General features: G+C 32.6%; 1 protein-coding gene across 9 annotated transcripts in view; it reads right to left on the reverse strand.

The window, feature by feature from the left end:
• The window catches only part of LOC105477433 (EPH receptor A6), a 950,680-nt gene that overhangs the window by 358,861 nt on the left and 571,088 nt on the right, over positions 1–20,731 (reverse strand). For all 9 annotated transcript variants that reach the window (XM_071092526.1, XM_011733921.3, XM_011733919.3 and 6 more), the window contains one exon: positions 1,573–1,697. In XM_071092526.1, coding sequence (XP_070948627.1) covers positions 1,573–1,697 — 125 coding nt within the window. The remainder of the gene's footprint in view (positions 1–1,572; positions 1,698–20,731) is intronic.

Raw genomic sequence — 20,731 nt, forward strand, 5'->3', positions numbered from 1 at the left:
AGATTTCTGAGCACATAGTAGCCAGGATAATTTGCAGAATCTGTATTCCAATTTAAACTCAATAAATTTGTCCTTTCTTAGGCTATGGATTTATCTATGTCACTTAAAGATAATGACAGTTTTTAATTGACTACATAATGCTGAAGTTATTAGAGCAACAAAAAATGGATACAGCTATGCTACTAAGTTACATCTCCCATTATCAAACCTAGATTTACTCTGAAGCAGAATAGAGGAAGCTATGTGTTATGGTTTGAATGTCCCCGTCAAGCTTATGTTTTAATTTGATTGCCATTATAACAGTATCAAGAGATGGAACCTTTAAGAGGTAATTAGGCCATGAAGGTTATGGCTTCATTTGCAGGACTGGTGTCACCATGGGTGTCGGTTTCATATTGCAGAAGTAAGCTCCTAATAAAAGGATGAGTTTGGCTTCCTTTTGCTTCTCTGTCACCCTGGCCTTGCCCTCCCACAATGGGATGACTAACCAAGAAGTTCCTTTCCAGATGCTGGGACCTCAATCTCAGACTTCTTAGTCTCCAGAACCATAAGTCAATAAATTTCTGTTTATTATAAATTACTCCATCTGTGGTATTCTGTTATAGCACCACAAAACAAACTAAGAAAGTGGAGTTCTATTTCTCCTCTTGCCCTCAATTTCTTCAGAGGAAGACTAAATTCCTTTATGATTTCCTTTGCTTCTAGTAAGGTACAGAAATGCAAGATGTTCCTTCTCACTGTAATATACCACTGGATATTACATATAATTTTTACACTAAAATTTTTATTTAACATTCCCTTTGCAAATTTCTAGAAGTAGTATTAACACAATAAGACATATCAGAATTGACTATGTGGTCTGCTGTAATATTTATGCCAAGAATATCATAATGGTGAGGAATGAGAGAAAAACGCATAAAGAACGTGAATATAATAAAGGGAATAAAGTATATACTTGGGGAAATATACTAATTGTATGACAAAAATGGAAATAAGGGTTCCATTATTATAAATAAGGATTTGTCAACTGAATTTATCTCGCTAGCTTCTTATAAAATAAAATAGCTAACCTGAATGTAAAGAAAGTGTTTCATTTATATTCTATTTCCATTTATGCCTTAAATAATGCTTTCCAAATTATGGCCGACTGTAACTTTAAACTCCCTGGCAAAGGATATGTGCTACAAAAACCCACTTCAGGTTATAGTAATTCAATATTAAAACTTCTTCCCAACTGAATTTTAGAAACAATATTGTAGTAACCAAACTATAAATTGAATAAATTGAAGAAGTTACTACTTCTTACAATATTGTAAAACTCTCTAGAGTAGGTCATGACAGAAATGAACATCTTACATTTTCTCCTTTAATCTGACACAAAACAAGATAAATTAATTAATAAGTTACAAGCAGAATAGCAAGTTAGAGAGGATTCAAAAAAACAGAAGGTATGAGGTTAGGCCAAAGAAGAATAGGGTTTAAAATAAAATAATACAGTATAACGACATGCTTAATATATACATATATATGCGTATATGTGTAGTTTTATAGGAAGCTCCAAATAAGACCTACTTTCTCATAGTACTTGATCTCGTAGTCCAGAATGGCTCCATTGGAAAAAGCAGGTGCTTGCCATGATAGGGCAATGCTATTTTGGGATGCCCAGTCCTTCCTTACCACACCTATCAGGGAAGGTGCTGAAAGGAAAGAAAATAACTAAGAATTAATTGGCAGGAATCATTTTCCATTAACCTTTCTTTAATATTTTCTCTTCCAAGGAAAATAAAATTCTTGTTGAAGAGGACACCATTTATTTAAGGCAGATTAATAAGATAGCCTTAGGATATGCTCTATTCAATCCAAATAAGGCATTAAATATATTCAGGAACACTCTTAGGGAACACAGGAAAAACTCAGATATTCCAAGAATAAGGGCCAGAACTCATCATCTTTGGTATTATTAGGGGAGGATATTTTTCTTTAAAATGGTTTTGGTCTTCAGCTATAACATGAAATACAATACACTTGGCGCTTATGTTTTATCAAATATTTATCTACTGTAGGAAAAAACAAACTCTGAAATTGCAAGATCATTTATAGGCTTCTCCCTTTCCTGTAGACATTTTAAGGCTTCATAAAAGTTTATATTATAATCTTTATAATTACAATAAATGATTGTTTATGAATGTGAGGATTATTTCTTTTGCATAGTTTCTGTGACACTGAATAAAATTAAAATATTTAACTTTAGAAGTTACTTTCAGAATCATGTCTTTTTATTTTCCTATATATTATAATTCTAAATTAAAATAATCTGTGTTAAGCTTCCAATATATAACTAAAATATATATATCTCAGATTCTTCTCTTTGCACCTTTTAGAAAATACTTTTTAAGTATTCTAATTTAAAAAAAAAAACAGCAGTGTTTGACATAGAAGTCAACAATCATTCAGAAAAAATAAAATCCAAATAAAACACACAGATATGCCATTTCTCACACAACAGATTGGCCAAAAAAAAAAAAAAAAAATACAAAGTTTGGTAAGACACTCTGTGGGCTAGGATATGGGATACAACACTGCACCACATTGTTGGTGGTAATGCAAAATGATACAACTCTTATCAAGGGAAGCTTAAAGATTTAAAGCAAAAATTATGTATTTATTTACACTTTGGCTTTTTGGAACCTCTCTCAGAGATACACTGCACAACACAAAGTGACATATTTACGATACTATTCCTGGAGATTTATTTCTAAAGTTGTAACAATCTAAATGCCCATCAATAAGGGATTGGTTGAAAAACTATGCTACATCCACTAGAGAATCATGAAGTTGTAAAAAGGAATTACGGCTATCTGTAAGCACTAGAATAGAGTTATTTCAGAATATATTTTTAACTGAAGAAAGTAAGGTGAAGAAAAATGTATAAAAACAATGTAAGGATAAACCTAAGAATAACAAATAATTATAATGGTTGCCCTTAGGGGGAGAAAGGCAATAGGATAAACACTACGAGGTTAGAAACTGGACATCTGTGAATATATATTTGCCTTGCAAATTTACTTTGTAAAGTAAAAATATTATAAGTGATTAAAAATAATTTTAAGAACAATTTTGAAAAATTAACAGAATCATAAAATGAAGAATACTGTATAGAATTGAAGACACAGCCTCTAAGAGGGAACTGTTAAACATAGCTTTAAACACATTGATTTAACAAAAATATCAATGGGATGTGCTTTAATAATTAAATAAGAAAAACTATTTTCTTATTTAAAAATTATTAAACTGTTTTAATAATGATATTGATGATGTTAGTATTGGTATTATAATTTTGAAGCTGTTATATATACATATTAAAGTATAAATCAAATGAGCAATTATGCTGTTATTGAGAACTAGATTTTTTCCTCCTGTGGGAGAAAAAATATAAAAAATGTCAGCTATATTAAGGTAAATAAAAACTCCAAGTTAGAAGTTACATTATGAACTCATTATATCTTTCCAATTCATTTTCAGAAATCTACTTAAATGTACCAATCACAGGTGAGAATTAGATTTGAAAAATTGATTCTGTCATACTTTCAATTTCTAGGAAAGTCTTAAGTATTAAAAGTTTGGCATTTTATTTCTGAAAGTTGCTTTTTTGTTCTAAGGACAAAGTATTTTCTTAAATTTGAAAGAATGACAAGTTTGGGTTTTCTAAGGAAATAAGGTCTTTAGAAACTATATTTAAAATTCTTTCTGGCTGTTCAATGGGAACATTATATTTGGACTAGAATATGTTCTTAAAACGAGAGAGAATTACAGAAGTCACTAGGAAATAAAAGTTTGTCATGTGAGCTAAAACAGAAATAATGTGGTATATAAGAAAAAGCACTCAGATATTTCACTATTTAAAATAAGCCCTAACTATAGACTGTAGAGACACAACAAGACTACTTAAAAAAACAAGACCCAACTATGTACTGTTTACAAGAAACTCATTTCACTGTAAAGACACAAATAGACTGAAAGTGAAGTAATGGAAAAAGACATTCCATGCAAATGCAAGCCAAAAATAAGCAAGAATAGCTATACTTGCATCAGGTAAAATAGACTTTATGTCAGAAACTTTAAAGAGACATTTATATAATGATGAAAGAATCAAGTCAGCAAGAGGATGTAACAACTGTAAATATATCTGCACGCAACACTGTAGCAACCAGATATATAAAGCAAATATTAGATCTAAAGAGAAAGATAGACCCCAGTACAATAGCAGTTGGGGACTTCAACACCCTACTCTCAGCATCAGACAGCTTATCTAGACAGAAAATCAAAAAAGTAATATTGGATTTAAATAGCACTGTAGACCAAATGGACCTAACTAATAGTTGCATAACATTTCATCCAACAGCTGCAGAATAAACATTCTTCTCATACACATGGTACATTCTACAGGACAGACCACATGTTAGGCCGCAAAACAAGTCTCAACAAGTTTACAAAAATTGAAATAATATCAAGTGTCTTTTCTGATCACAATAGAATAAAACTAGAAATCAATAAGATGAACCTCAAAAAATACACAAACGTGGAAATTAAACAACATGCTTCTGAGTTACCAAATAAACAAATCAGGAAAGAAATCAAAAAGAGAAAGAACACCCAAATAAATAAAACCAGAAACAAAAAGAAAACATTATAACTGATACCACAAGAATACAAAGGATCATTAGAGACTGTTATAAACCACAAAATGCCAACAAATTCAAAACCTAGGGGAAATGAATACATTCTTCAACACATACAAACTACCAAGGTTTAATAGTGATGAAACAGAAAATCTGAACAGACCAATAATGAGTAACATGATAGAACCAGTAATAAAAAGTCTCCCAACAGAGAAAAGACCAGGAACAATGGCTTCACTGGTGAATTGTACCACCCTGTTAAAGAAGAACTAATACCAATTCTTAACTATCATATCAACAGAATGAAGGACAAAAATATAATTATCTCAACAGATGCAAAAAAAAAATTTGATAAAAATCAACATCTCTTCATTATATAGACTTTCTACAAATTAGGTATAGAAGGAATGTATCTCAACACAATAAAGGCCATATATGACAAATACACAGCCAACATCATACTGAATGGGGAAAAGTTGAAAGATTTTCCTTTAAGAACTGAAATAATACAAGGACGTTTACTTTTGCCACTCTTATTTATTTTAGAACTGCAATTCCTAGCCAGAACAGTTAAACAAGAGAAAGAAAGAGAAGGTAATTAAACTGGAAAGGAGGAAGTAAAATTCTCGCTAATTGAGGATGACGTGATCTTATATATAGAAAAACGTAAAGACTCTACCAAAAAAACTCTTAGAATTAATAAACAAATTCAGAAAAGTTGCAGGATACAAAATCAACGTACAAAAATCAGTAGCATTTCTATCCAACAGTCATAAATGTGCTGAAAAAAATCAACAAAGCAATCCCATTTAAAATAGCTGCAACAATAAATAAATACAATATCTAGGAATACATTTAACCAAGGTGATGAAAAATCTCTATAATAAAAACTATAAAACAGTGATGAAACAGCGTTTCATATAGTTTTAAATACTATAGTTCATATATTTTTAAAAACTATAAAACAGTGTTTAAGAGGAAACAAATAAATGTAAAGACATGCTATGCTCATGGATTCAAATAATTAGTATTGTTAAATTACCATACCACCCAAAGCAATCTAGATTCCATACCTCCCCTATCAAAATAACAATTACAATCTTTACAGAAATAGAAAAAACAAATCCTAAAATATATATGGAAACAAAGAAGATCCAAAATAACTGAAGCAGTTTTGAGGGAAAAACAAAACAAAACAAAAAGCTGGAGGCATCACATTGCCTGACTTTAAAATATATAACAAAGATATAGTAACCGAAGCAGCATGGTTCTGTCATAGAAACACATTTAAAAACCAATGTGACGGAATAGAGAGTACAGAAATAAACCTATGCATTTGTAGCCAGCTGATTTTTGGCAAAGATGCCAAAAACATACATTCCTTTCCTCAATATATGTTTTTGGCAACTTTTCAATAAATGGTGCTGAGAAAACTGTACATCCACATGCAGAAAATGAAACTAGATACCAATCTCTCACCATATACAAAAATCAATGTAAACGGGTTAAAGACTTAAATGTAACACTCAAAAATATAAAACTGCTTGAGGAAAACACTAGGGGAATGCCTCAGGACATTAGTCCAGGTAATCATTTTATGAAGAGGCCTCAAAAGCACAGGTAACAAAAACAAAGGCAAAAATAGACAGATGAGATTGTATCAAACTAAAAGCTTCTGCATAGCAAAGAAAACAATCAACAGAGTCAACAAACACCTGTAGAACAAGAGAAGATATTTGCATACTAATCATTCAACAATGGATTAATATCAAGACTGTACAAGGAACTCAAAACACTCAACAACAAAAAATAATCCTATTTAACAATGGGCAAAGGATCTAAGTAGACATTTCTGAAAAGAAGACATACAAACAACTGATATATAAAAAATGCTCACCATCATTAATCAACAGGAAAATGTAAATCAAATTTACAATAAACTATCATCTCACTCCATTTGGATAGCTATTATCAAAAAGAAAATAAATAACCAGTGCTGGTAAGGATACGGAGAAAATGGAACTCATCCACTGCCAGAGGGAATGTAAATTAGTGCAGTCATTATGAAAAATAGTACGGAGGCTTTTCAAAAACTAACAATAGAACTATCATATGATCCAGATATCCTGCTACTGGGTATATATCGAGAGGAGATGAAATTAGTATGCTGAAGATATCCCCCCCCAACCCTAAGCCCCCCACATCATGTTTATTGCAGCAGTATTCACCATAGCCAAGATATGGAAGCAATCAAAGTTTCCATTAACAGATGAATAATGAAAATGTGTAATACACACACAATGGAATACTATTCCACTGTTTAAAAGAATGAATTTCTGTAATTTATGGCAACATGGATGAGCCTGGAGGCCATTATGTTAAATGAAATATGTAAGTCACAGAAAGATAAGTACTGCATGTTCTTACTCATCTGTGAAAGCTAAAATATTTGATCTTATTGTAGAGCATAGAATAATGGTTACTAGAAGCTGGGAAGGGGAGGGAAGTGGATAAAGAAAAGTTAGCTAAACAATACCAAATGACAGCTAGGTAAAAGGAATAACTTCTAGTGTTCTACAGCACTGTAGGTGACTATAGCTAATAAGCTATTGTATATTTTTAAATAGCTAGAAGACAGGATTTTGAATGTTTCAAACAAAAAAATAAATGTGTGGGGGGATGCATATGTTAATTACCTTGATTTCATCATTACACAGTATATTCATGTATCAAAATATTACACTGCACCCTAAAAATATATACCATTTTTATGCATCAATTAAAAATAAAAAAAGAATTTATGAGCTTCAGGCCAAAATATTATACTTTTATGTTGACAAGGAATAAAATGAATGGAAAAAGAGTATGTATTTAGTGAATTCATTCTATTACATTAAACAGAGAGACTACTCTTGGGTAACCAAAGAACACAATTTAGTGATTCAAAAGAAAACAGAAGTTTTTGAGATATGTTATGTTGCAACCATATGTACTATTTTTGGCATAACAAATGAAGAATATTTAAATGAAAATATTATTACATAAAGTTGTATCCAATTCAACTTCGGTAATTAAATCTCAATTGATTCATTAAAAAAGGAACAGAAAAAGTGCTCAGATAATTTACCATATAAATTAAGACACATTTGCTCTTAATAAACCACCTTTAATAAATTTGTCCCTGTTGGAAGCTGCATTAACGTTCTTCAATTATAGTGTAATAATGTATTACATCGTGCTTTATGGATAAATTATAACTTTAAAGGGAAATCATCTACATTAGAAGTTGATTGAAACATATCAATTCATTACAATTTTTGAAAATGTCATCTTCATGTATACAATCTTATGGTTAATTTTCAGTTTAATGTACAATGTCTAAAGCAATATTACCAGTGTTTTACATTTGCTTCATAATGATTTAGCACTCAAAGTCAGCACTATAATCCTTGCAAAACTTAAAAGAAATTCAATTATAGCCACAGCATAAAAGAATGACTATTGCAAAAAATATAGGTACTATTTTTCTATTATACAGTTCTCCAGTGGGCAATTAATAGTACACCTACATTACCTAAATTTTATGAGTTCCATCCTATACTTTTATTAAAACAACAATAAATAAAAATGGATTTCAGGGTCCAAATATGCTAAACCCTAAACTCTCTTTGCTTTTGCACAGTCCTTTCATATGTTAATATACATATTTTACATAGCTATAAAATGTACATAATTTTACGTAATTCTATTTTTAACAATGCATATTAAATCCAATTCCATATTTTGAAATAGTATCTGTTATTATTTTAATTGCTAAAATACTCCATTCTGTATACTTAATGAAATCATTCCTCTAATGTTGAAGTTTACAATACTTTCCTATAAGAGTTTTCACATTTCATGCACAAATTTTTTATTTTGTTAAATTTTTATTAAGAAAACTGCTTCATATAACTTGGATATTCTGAGACATACTATGCAAGAACTGAATCAATATATATTAAGCACACACTTTAAATGGTTAATGAATTGGAGGAGAGGATGACAGAAACAATTTACAGGTCAATATACACCCCCAAATGCTGGATTTTCTGTGTTCACAGAGGCCAACGGTACACAGAATTTTATTTTAAAGGCTTCCATATATGAAAGCTAAATAGTTAGTTTTGAATATATTTAATGATTTTTTTCTTAATAATCCAGGATTATATAACATTTGAGTCTGACATATGGTGGTAACACTCTTGAATTAATGAATACAAAGCAGAAAATATAGCATATACATTTATTTTCCATATGAGAAAAACTGATTTTAGGACACAGAAGAGCAACTATTGATTTTTATCTCTGATGCTAAAAAGTAAGGGGGAAAAAAGCAGGAAAATAAAATCCAGCATTTGTCAGATCAGAGGCTGATGGAATGAATAACTTGAAGGCTCAAGCAATATTCCCTGAGTAAGAATTACGTATTCAGGATAGGCTTCAGCAGAATTTTATTTCTGATATACATTTTTATTTAAGTCTTCAAAATCTTAGCTTTGATCTTCAAGAAAAAGATTGTTGAATAGACTGCTGAAATGGCTTTAAATATAAACCTTTTTGATGACTACATTTCCAATAGGTTTCCAAACACTATGTAACAAAAATTTGAAGAAAAAAATTATATACAGCGGAATAAGTTAACAACAGAGGCCTCATTCACAATTAGATGAGTGTTTTTTTTTTTTTATGCTTACGTGGAGATACCTGAAGGAATCATAAATTAGTGTAGTTAGCTATTTTGCACTCAAGACAATATTTTTATTAAATATTTATTTTATACCATGTATATTTATCTTATTTCAATCTCATAAATCAATGGAATGGAAATTGTCTTTATTTTAAAGATAAGAATGCTTAATATCACAGGAGTTGAGCAATTGTTTAATGAAGAGATGTGAAGGTAAATTTTAATATTAAATCAAAGTGCTGAGAAAGAATTGAAAAATTACATATTTTACTACATTTTCTCCTAAAATGAATTCCAATTTAGTGTAATAAGTTCAAAATTAGAATCTACACTCAAAATTAAAGCAAGAAATAAAATAATGTCACAAATATCCTTGTTGCCTTTGAAAATGTTATTTTTAAATTTTCCTAATACTATTATTCAAATTTACACTATGGATAAATACAAATATGCATTATTTTGAAAATTTAATACTTATGGGTTATAAAGTTATGTTTCTAAAACTGCATTAAATAATGCTAATTCTCAGTCATCTATAAGCATTCTAGATCTATTAAGGTTTACCTATCGGGGTGTGCACATGTGCACGCCCTGTGTGTGTGCATGCGTGCTTACGTGAGAAAGTGAGATAGACAAAGAGAGCACACTCCTATACACATGCTGTGACAATGAAAATCTTAATAGTGAATGCTACACAAGAGAATCTTAGTATGAAGATAGACCTTATAAGCCATTTAATATATTTTTTCCAGCAATCCAGAAAATCCTTTGAAAATTTTTGATAACTTATTATCCATTTTTTGCTCCAGCATTAATGAGTATCTTATACCACAAGGCTACCCATTCCTTTTTGTAAACCTCTAGTTGTTTGAAAAGACTTCATATGGAATCACTGTCTTCCTGTAACTTCCAACTAGGTCCTAGGTTCTAACTTTCAGCATAAATAGAATTAACTCTTTCACCTTCCTTCATCTCTCATCCTCTTTTCTTCTCTCTCCTTTTTTTCTCTTCTTTCTATGCCCCTGCCTTCCTTCTTTACTCTTTTCTTTCTTCATTTACTTTTTAAAATGCTTTTTACTGCCTTATTTCTTTACATGTTTCTTTTATTTCCTTCCTTGTGCCTCTTTTAGGAAAGGGCTGTGCGTGTGTGTGTAGGTGTGTTTTAATGGAAATATATTAAAAAAAACCACACAATGAAATGTCAATAAAGAATAATACTAAAATAAAATAAATAATACAGACCAGAAAGTACAAACCAGAACAAAATTTTAACACTATATAATTTTTTCCTTTCTCTTTACTAATGAACTAATGGGTATAATTGCAAAGCAAAAACACAGGACAGCGTTTCTTTCTGTGTATGTTCAGGAAGGAAACAGTATAATCAAACACGACAATTTTACCTGTGAAATTCTGTAGATGTGATAGATGTTTATCGCGTTAATTGACATTTTTTGAAACCTGAGAACATGCTTCAAAATACTTCTGGCCTATATTTTGTTTTGGAAATGTTCCTTAAATGTTTTGTGCTTTAGATATCACAATAGTTCCTAAGAATATCTGTCTCATGTGCTTTTGTTTTATGTTTTTTTCTTGTAATCAGAATTTAATGGTAATATACATTGCTATCTATTTCCTTCATGTGGTTGAAACCTAGTTATGAGTTTGAAATATACATGTGAGACTTATATGCAGCCCGTTACTACTTTATGTTCTTCCTTTTTTTTCTTTCTGAATTTGAAAATAACATTGTAGTATGTTAAACCAATATAACAGCTGTAATAAAATGAGTAATAGCTCTGAAATATCATATCGTAATTCCCAGAATCTGTGATTTTTTTTTTTTTTTATGGCAAAGAGGCTTTGCAGTTTTTATTAAGAATTCTGAGGTGGGGAATTAGCCTGGATTATCTGGTGTGCCCAAAGTAAGCACAAATGACCTTATGTAAGAAAGGTATACAGTAGTTTTATTTTTAATTTTTTGAAGAATCTCCATACAGCTTTCCATAATGGCTGTATTAATTTACATTCCCACCAATACTGTGTAAGAGTTCCCCCTTTTCTATATCCTTGCAATCATTTGTTACTCTTTGTCTTTTTCATAAGAGCTGTTCTAACTTGGGTAAGGTAATACCTCATTGTGGTTTAGATTTGCATTTACCTGATGATTGATGATGTTTAATTTTTTTTCCATATATAGGTTGGCTATTTGTATGTCTTCTCTTCAGAAATATCTATTCAGATACTTTGTCCATTTAACAATTGGATTATTTGGGTCATTATTACTATATTGTTGAGTTGAGCTCCTTATATATTTTGTATATTAATCTCTTTCATACTTATAGTTTACAAACATTTTCTCCATTACTGCAGGTTTTTTCTACATTCTGTTGATTATTTCCTTTGCTGTGCAGAGCTTTTTAGTTTGACATAATCCCATTTGTTTAGTTTTGTTTTTGTTGCCTGGGATTTTGCAGTTTTATCCAAAAATTCCTTTCCTAGACTAATGTCTTGAAGTCTTTTCTCTATGTTCTCTTCTAGTAGGTTCATAGTTTCACATCTTACATTCATGTCTTTAATCCATTTTAAGTTGACTTTGTTAAGTTGTGAGAGACAGGGATCTAGTTTCATTCTTCTGCATGTGGATATTTTGTTTTCCAGCAGTGTCATATATTGAAGAGATTGACCTTTCTCCAGTCTTTGTTCTTGGTGTCTTTTTTGAAAATCAGTTGGCTGGAAATAGATGGAGATATTTCCAGCAATTCCAGTACTGGGTAAATAGCCAAAGGAAATGAAATTCATATGTTACAAATTTATGTACCCTGATGTTCATTGGAATACTATTCACAATTGCCAAGAGATTGAATCAACCTATTTTCCATATATAGGTTGGCTATTTGTATGTCTTCTCTTCAGAAATATCTATTCAGACACTTTGCCCATTTAACAATTGGATTATTTGGGTCATTATTACTACATTGTTGAGTTAAGCTCCTTATATATTTTGTATATTAATCTCTATCTACACAATGATACAATACTCACTGATAAAAATAACAAAATCCTGTCATTTGTAACAACATGCATGGACCCAGATATTATCTTAAGTGATATAAACCCAGCACAGGACAAATGCCATAAGATCTCATTCATGTTTGTAATCTAAAAAAGTTGATCTCTTAGAATTAGAGAGTAGAACAATGATTACCAGAGTCTGGAGAGGGTAGTTGGGAGCAAAATGGGGAGAGGTTGGTCAATGAGTATAAAATTACTTGTTCACTCTTCCTACTTCCTTTTGCCATGCCAGTGAGATGCTGGTAGCTTGACAAGACATTAGTGGAAGAATTGTGAAAATATTTGCACAGAAAACTCTCACTATCTGTATTGACCAGAGTGAAAATTCACTGTATTAATGATGAATCAAAATGCCACAGCACTGTCAGCACTTAATTACGGAGAGTAAGACTGGACAAGTTATCTTTAAGGTTGTCAGGATAATCTGTGTCTTTTTAATTTCTCTTTGATAAGTCTTATGACTGTGATTTAACATGTTCACTGTTAAGCTTGTCTTTAGCTGCTGTTTTCAGTAATTTACACCATACACATCTACTGACTATTATTTAGTTCCAGAGGCATTTGAAAAACTGCTTATATGACAGATTCTGTAAAATTCAGTTTCTTTGAAATATGAGGAAAAATGTATCCTCAAATTTCACCACTCTGAGATTCTTCTGACCTTATTATTACTTGTCATGTTTCAGTAAAAAGAATATATGTTGTACCAGTACTTTCTAGGAATTTAACATAGGCTATTTTCCCAAATCTCAGAAAGTTGGCCTGGCCATAAAGAAAAATCAATCATTCGGCCTACCTCATCTGAACATTGAACAAATTCCTCATTCATAACATCTGTTTATATTAAAATCAAGAACCTTGGTTTCTAGTAATTCTTCCAGGCAGAAGTATTATTATTTGATCTGTACAATTATACAAATTACATACGACAATTTTAAAGTAGGGTTTAAATGTAGAAATATCCTAGTTATATTTGAATATGGTTTGTAACTTCTGGACCTCAGCTGATTTCTGATTTCTTCAACAAAAAGTTTGCATCATGTTCCAGGTACAGGAAAAAAAAAAAGAGCTAATTGAAAAGCTATTTTAAAGGTAAAAATTATATTAAAATAATTAGACAAGTCATTAATAAGTAGATGATTAAAATCATTTTAACTAATATTATGGAAAGGAAGCAGCCAAGTAATGAAGCTTATAGAGATATAAATCTTTAAAATATTTTACTATGAGTGGATAAAGCTTTACATGAAAATTTTATTGTTGTATTTTGTAAAAAGTTTAGAAACAAAAGAAATCAATACATTTAAAAAAGTATGTATATATAGGCATACAAAAATAAGCATTATATGTAAAGTGTCAAAAACAAGTTACAAAACAATATGTGTGACATGATTCCATTTTTTTTGTAAATAGCAAATACCCCCAAATCCTATATGTGATGCCATATATATACACAGACACACACACATACACACACATAATATGAAAGTAGAATGTAAAAAAGTGCAAAAATGATAATTATAATAATGATAATAGTAACGCCAGAAAATAAGGAAAGGTTATTTCAAAATGATGAGAGTTTGAACATACAGTATTAATTTAAAAAATAAAATACATTATGCTGTGATTCTATTGTGTAACATTAAAAGCTACCTTAGGTTCATTTCTTGGATTTTCAATATTTCCCATTATTTAACAGTTTCATTTAAAAAATTATTTAGATTGGGAAACAAAAGCAAAAATATTCTGAATGATTTGATGGTTGGTTGAAAATGCCCCAGTATCAATTACCTTTTCACTAATTTTAAGCCCATTCTCATCACCCTCGTAGGTCCTCCATCCCATGAACTGTAATCTCCTTTTCCTATCTTGATCAGTAAAATTCTACTGGGTGAAATTTTGCTGGGTTCCATAGATTTTGTAGGATATCACAGCTTACCCTAGGGTTCTATATAATGTTTTCTATACACTCCAGCTGTAAAATCTGTTTAAAATGTGCATTTTTGTATTTTTATCTCTATTGCTTTTTGGGAGTGGAAGCTATATACATAATACAATATGTATATATGTGTATGAATAACTATTATTTATAATTTATGAAAATAGTTTAAAGGGAAAATAATTTATACACACACATTATAAATATATATATGATATTCCTTCTGTGATATATACCCCATATATATGATATATATATTCCAGAAGGTACAGAAAGGTAGAAAGTGCACATGCTGCTCCTGCTGAAGGGAATGCTGAATGATCCCGTCACAGTAGTTCAGGGAGATGCTGGTATTCCTGCCAGTTCACTACAACGGGGCTGCAAAACGGCTTTTGTTCTCTCATTAAAGAAATAATGCAAAGCAACAGCAAATTCACAGCCATTATTTCTGGTTCAAGCCCATAGAAATAAATCTTGATTCTTCCTTAATGGACGTAGTCTTTGTGTCGGACAAGTAGCCAGGTGCTTTCACAGCTGCCTTGAAACATTCACGGCTTCCTGAGGATATGGGTGATTTTGTTCTCATCATTGATCAAATAGCAGAGTAAATCACTGAGGTAAGGTAACACCTGGCTGAGCCCTGTGTTTTCCCCTCATTTTCTCCAGTTAGTAATTGTTGTTCACAAATCACTGACTACATGCAGAGAAGAAGCTTGTGTTTTCTCATGTTGGCTGCTAGCTCATAATTTCGACTTCATGTTCTCAGAGTAGCTTCAAAAGCATTCAAGGCAAATGTTTCATTTTTCCCCCTGATTTTTGTGACTACTTTGTTAAAAATAACATTGCTTCACATTTATTGCATAAGTTAATAGGATTACAAAGAATTTTAAAACCAAAACCGGGCTATTATTCAAAATGAATAATATTGAAAATCTTTGCCACATTTTCATACTTTACTTAAAATGCAACATGTTGTGCTATATAATCTTGCTTTTTATGTTCTAAATTATCTTTCTAAGGAAAAATACACAAAGTTCAATTTAATGTTTTTAAACTTTGTAAAACCTTTTAAACCTTGTACAAATACATTTACAGGGTTTGTTTATGCAACCAAGAAATAGTTGTTTTCTTACAATTATCATAAGTTACTTATACAGTAGGTATGAAAAATAAATCTAATGTAATATTAATTTCAAAAATAAATATTAAAATTCAGCAACATCTAGCTCTAAATATTCAAGTTATATTAGGTCATAAGGGAGTTATTGAAAAATGAGATAATATAAATATCTGACATGTGCAATGGTGAACAGCACACATCATGACTATATCAACTATTTTCAGCCAGCACTGCTCCAACTGGCTAATGCCTGTGCCATAAAGTTTTAAAGTATTTTGAGTATCATTCTGAGTGTATGCACTACTGTTGTCTTTAATAATTTTAGAATTATATCATTTGCTGTAATTCTTACCATCTTCTTCTGCTTTGAATTGAGAGACCAATTTCAATCAATGGTCAGTTTTTAATATTTATATACTCATTTGTATAAATTTGTCTTTGATTTGTATTTGTAGCCTGTTAGTTCCATTCGCCTGCTTCTTAAGGAAGCCACATCTTTCCTCAAAGAGAAGTTACCTATCAGGCTCAAAATGGGCCCACATCAGCTATCAACTAACAAATGGCCTCTGATTGCTGGACATTTTGTTTTTCAAATATCCACAATGATGGTGTTTCCTGGCCTAATGCTGTGCTGCGGAAAAACCTCAGAATACCTGTGCAGATCAGTTTCCTTACTTTAGTCACTACCTCCCCGCATTCTTGGTTGTCCTACTGCCTCTACACTTAATATATGTCATTGTCCAGATTAGTTTTGAAAGGCTCCAGAATATATTTGTGATGAGGATCTTTTTCCCCCAAACTTCCCTTATCTGCCTAAAAGCAGAGGATTTCCAAAGAATTCAGCTGTCATAAATCCCCTACACAGTTTAGCAGACCAGGAAGATTGCCTCCCATTACCAAAGAGGAGAAGTCAGCAATAGGATAAGAAATCATCTAAACAGACATTACCACAAAACTATCATATCACTCACCCATCCTCCTATGGACCCATTTGTCTTTCTTAAAAGTCTTTTTTTTTTCCCCATAAGAATTGTTCTCTTCTCCCTTTCCTTGTTAAGATTGTATATAAACCCCCAATTCTAACTCCCTAACTCCCTCCTTGAGTCCCATTTCTCCGTGAACTCCTTTGTACATATATAAGTAAAAATCTATTTGCTTGCTGACCTGTCTTTTGTCAGTTTAATTTGCAGGCCCCACATCACTGAGCTAAGAGGATTAAAAAAAAAAGTTTTCTTCTCCAACAGTTTTAATGCAATAAGCATGGTTTCAATGCTAGTAGCATAATTGTGGATGGTTTTTGTTGTCTCTGAAGTTTTCATGAGAAAGACTGACTGAAATACTTACATGTATCAATGAGATGCTTCATGACATAGATAAGGAAAGCTTAGTGATATGGTTTGGCTTTATGTGCCCATACAGATCTCATGTTGAATTCTAATCCTTGATATTAGAGGAGGGGCCTGGTAGGAAGTGATTGAACCACGGGGGCAGACTTCGTTTGTGCTGTTCTCGTGATTGTGCGTGAGTTCTCATAAGATCTGGTTATTAACAGTGTATAGCACTTCCCCCTCATTTTCTCTCTTCCACCAGCCATGTGAAGACATATCTGATTCCCCTTCACCTTCTGCTATGATTGTAAGTTTTGTAAGGCTTCCCCAGAATCAGAGGTCTGAACAGCCTGAAGAACTGTAAGCTGATTAAACCTCTTTTCTTCATAAATTACCTAATCTCAGGTATGTCATTATAGGAGTGTGAGAATGGATTAATACAGACAGTTGGTAATGGGAGCAGTGAATTGCTATAAGGATACATGAAAATGTGGAAGTGGCTTTGGATCTGGGTAACTGGCAAATATTGGAACACTTTGGAGGAGGGCTCAGAAGAAAACAGGAAGATGAGGGACAGTTTGGAACTTCCTAGAGACTTGTTAAATTGTTGTGACCAAAATGCTGATAGTGATGTATATAGTGAAAAGTAGGCTGATGGGGTTTCAGATGGAGATGAGCAACTTATTGGGAACTGGATCAAAGGTCACTCTTGCTGTGCTTTGCAAAGAGAATTGCAGCATTGTGCCTGAGCTCTAAAAATCTGTTGAACGTTGATCTTGAGAGAAATGATTTAGGGTATTTGGTAGAAGAAATTTCTAAGCTGCAAGACATTCAAGGTGTTGCCTGGCTGCTTCGAAAAGCTTATGCTCAACTGCATAAGCAAAAAAACCAAAAAAACAAAAAACAAAACAAAATCAAAAACAACAACAACAACAACAAACTGAATTGTAACTTATTTAAAAGGGAAGCAGAGCATAAAAGTTTGGAAAATTTGCAGGCACGCCATGTGATAAAAAAGAAAAACCCATTTTCTGGGAAGGAATTCAAGTTAGCTGTAGAAATTTTCATAAGTAAAGAGAAGTCAAATGTTAATAGTCAAGACAATGGGGAAAATGCCTCCAAGGCATTTCAGAGACCTTCGTGGCAGCCCCTCCCATTACAGACCTGGAGGCCTAGGAGGGAAGAATGGTTTAGTGGGCCAGGCCCAGCGCCCCTCTGTTCTGTGCAGCCTCAAGACATGATACTTGATCATGACTGCTCCAGCACGGCTAAAAGGGGGACAAGGAACAGCTTGGGCCGTTACTTCAGCAGGTGCAAGCCCCAAGCCTTGGTGGCTTCCACATAGTGTTAAGACTGTGGATGCACAGAGGGCAAGAGTTGAGACTAGGGAGCATCTGCCTGGATTTCAGAGTATATACGGAAACACCTGGATGTCTACGCAGAAAGTCTGCTACAGGGGAAGAGCCATCATGGAGAACCTGTACTATGGCAATGCAAAGGGGAAATGTGGGGATGGAGCCCCAACACAGAGTCCCAACTGGTGCATTGCATAGTGGAGCTATGAGAAGAGGGTCACCATCCTCCAGACCCCAGAAGAGTAGACCCACTGACGGTTTGTACCGTGTGCCTGGACAAGCTGCAGACACTCAACATCACCTTGTGAAAGCAGCGAGGAAGGGGGATGTACCTTGCAAAGACATAGGGACAGAGCTGCCCAAGGCTGTGGGAGCCCACCTCTTGCATCATGTGCCGGGATGTGAGACATGGAGTCAAAAGAGATCATTTTGGAACTTTAGGGTTTAATGACTGCCCTATTGGATTTTGGACTTGCATGGGGCCTGTAGCCTCTTTGTTTTGGCTAATTTCTCCCTTTTGGAATGAGTGTATTTACCCAGTGTCTGTACTCCTATTGTTTTTTTTTTTCCAGAAAATTGTTCCAATTTTCTGTATTAGTTCATTCTCACACTCCTGTAATGACATATCTGAGATTAGGTAATTATGAAGAAAAGAGGTTTAGTCAGCTCACAATTCTTGAAAGTAACTAAGGTTTAATCAGCTCACAGTTCTGGAAAGTAACTTTTTTTTTTTTTGTTTTTAAATTTCTCAGGCTTATAGGTGGAAGGGAGCTACTTTGTCTCAGATAAGACTTTGCACTTAGACTTTTGAGTTAATGTTTGAATGAGTTAAAACTTTGGGGGACTGTTGGGAAAACATGATTGTGTTTTGAAATGTCTGAAGGACATGAAATTTTTGAGGGGACAATGGTGGAATGATATGATTTGCCTCTCTGTCCCCACTCCAACCTCATGTCAAATTGTAATCTTAAATGTTGGTGAAGGGGTCTGGTGGGAGGTGATTGGATCATGAGGGCAGACTTCCCCCTTGCGGTTCTCATGATAGTGCATGAGTTCTCAAAAGATCTGGTTAACACTTTTGTTTAAAAGTGTGCAGCATGTCCCCCTTTGTTCTTTCTCTCCTGCCAGCCTTGTGAAGATGTGCCCGCTTCCCCTTTGAAACAAACCTGGGTCTAAACTTCTCACCTCTTTTCACCTCTTTTAACCTATGATTATCTCTGTGTAATTTTTCCCTAAGTACATACTACATTCTTTTATTCTAGACTATGTTATATCTTTTTGTGATAAGAGTATATATTTAAATAGTTAGAGTTATTAAGACATAGGTTATCTTGATATGCATTTAATGTTGGAATTTCTGAAGAACGTCTATGGGTTCATAAGTATATGGAGTGACTTGGTTCAAATGTGATTTTTCAATGTGTCCACATAAAGTAAAGATACTTAAATAAGACCCTTGAACGTAATTCTTAACTATCTTTTTTGGTCTCTTTATGTAAAATGGTCTTCACATCAAGAGATACTTTTACAGTTATAAAAGAAGAAATTATACATTTTGTCAAGATTCATAAAGATATGATGAGCTGGATCCAGTTCTCATCAGTTTGCCAGAACCTACTGTGTCCATCTTTTCCTTACTCTGTTCAGCAACTTATTTTGGTAGCTTTAAATCAGCCATGATGAAGGTGTTTATGACACAACTTGGTAAACACTGCAAATCAGGCCTTTAAAAAATTATTTTTGCCCTGGGAGAGTTAGTTTTAAACACTCATCAACATATCACAGCTCATAACTTGGTACTTTATTTACCAAACTTAGCGTGGGTTTAACAGTGTTCTTCAAAATGTTGATATACTTGCTATGAAGAAGGTATTCTATACTCAAGTATGTTTGGGAAATGCTGAGTCAAGCAAAATTATAAATATCAAAAAAGGGGGAAATAGTATGATGTTTCTATTATTTCATGTTATCTAAAATAAAAAAATAAAAAATAATTTACCATATTCATTAATTCTCTGAATATTGGAATACTACTTTGGGAAAAAATATTAAATTAGCCTTTGAAAAGTTTATTCTGTTGACTCAGGCTCAAAAGGTGGAATTGACTACTGCCATGTTGGCATGTGTCAGTAGGACAGTAAAGTGTTTCAAACTTTTGAAATAATACTAAGTTTCCTCTTCATTGAAATATGTTAGTAACCATTGAGGGTCTAAAACTAAAAATGAGTAAATGAGTGGGGATGGCAGGAGAATCAGGAGAGTCAGCCCAGGCTGTACTACATATGGCAGCACAGTGCTGTAATTAAGCATAAGGGCTTTGAAGCCAGGCTACCTGGGACTGAATCCCAGCATTGCTACTCACTGGTCATGAGACTGTCATCATTTTAAGTAAGTTCTCAGTTTCCTTCGTTTCTTTTTCTAAAAAGTTGAAATAATAATATCATATCCAACATTCAGATTGTGAGGAATATGTATATTATTTCATTTAAAGTACTTAATGCCTGAC

The sequence above is a fragment of the Macaca nemestrina genome, chromosome 2 (genome assembly GCF_043159975.1).
Source record: "Macaca nemestrina isolate mMacNem1 chromosome 2, mMacNem.hap1, whole genome shotgun sequence".
Lineage (NCBI taxonomy): Eukaryota > Metazoa > Chordata > Mammalia > Primates > Cercopithecidae > Macaca > Macaca nemestrina.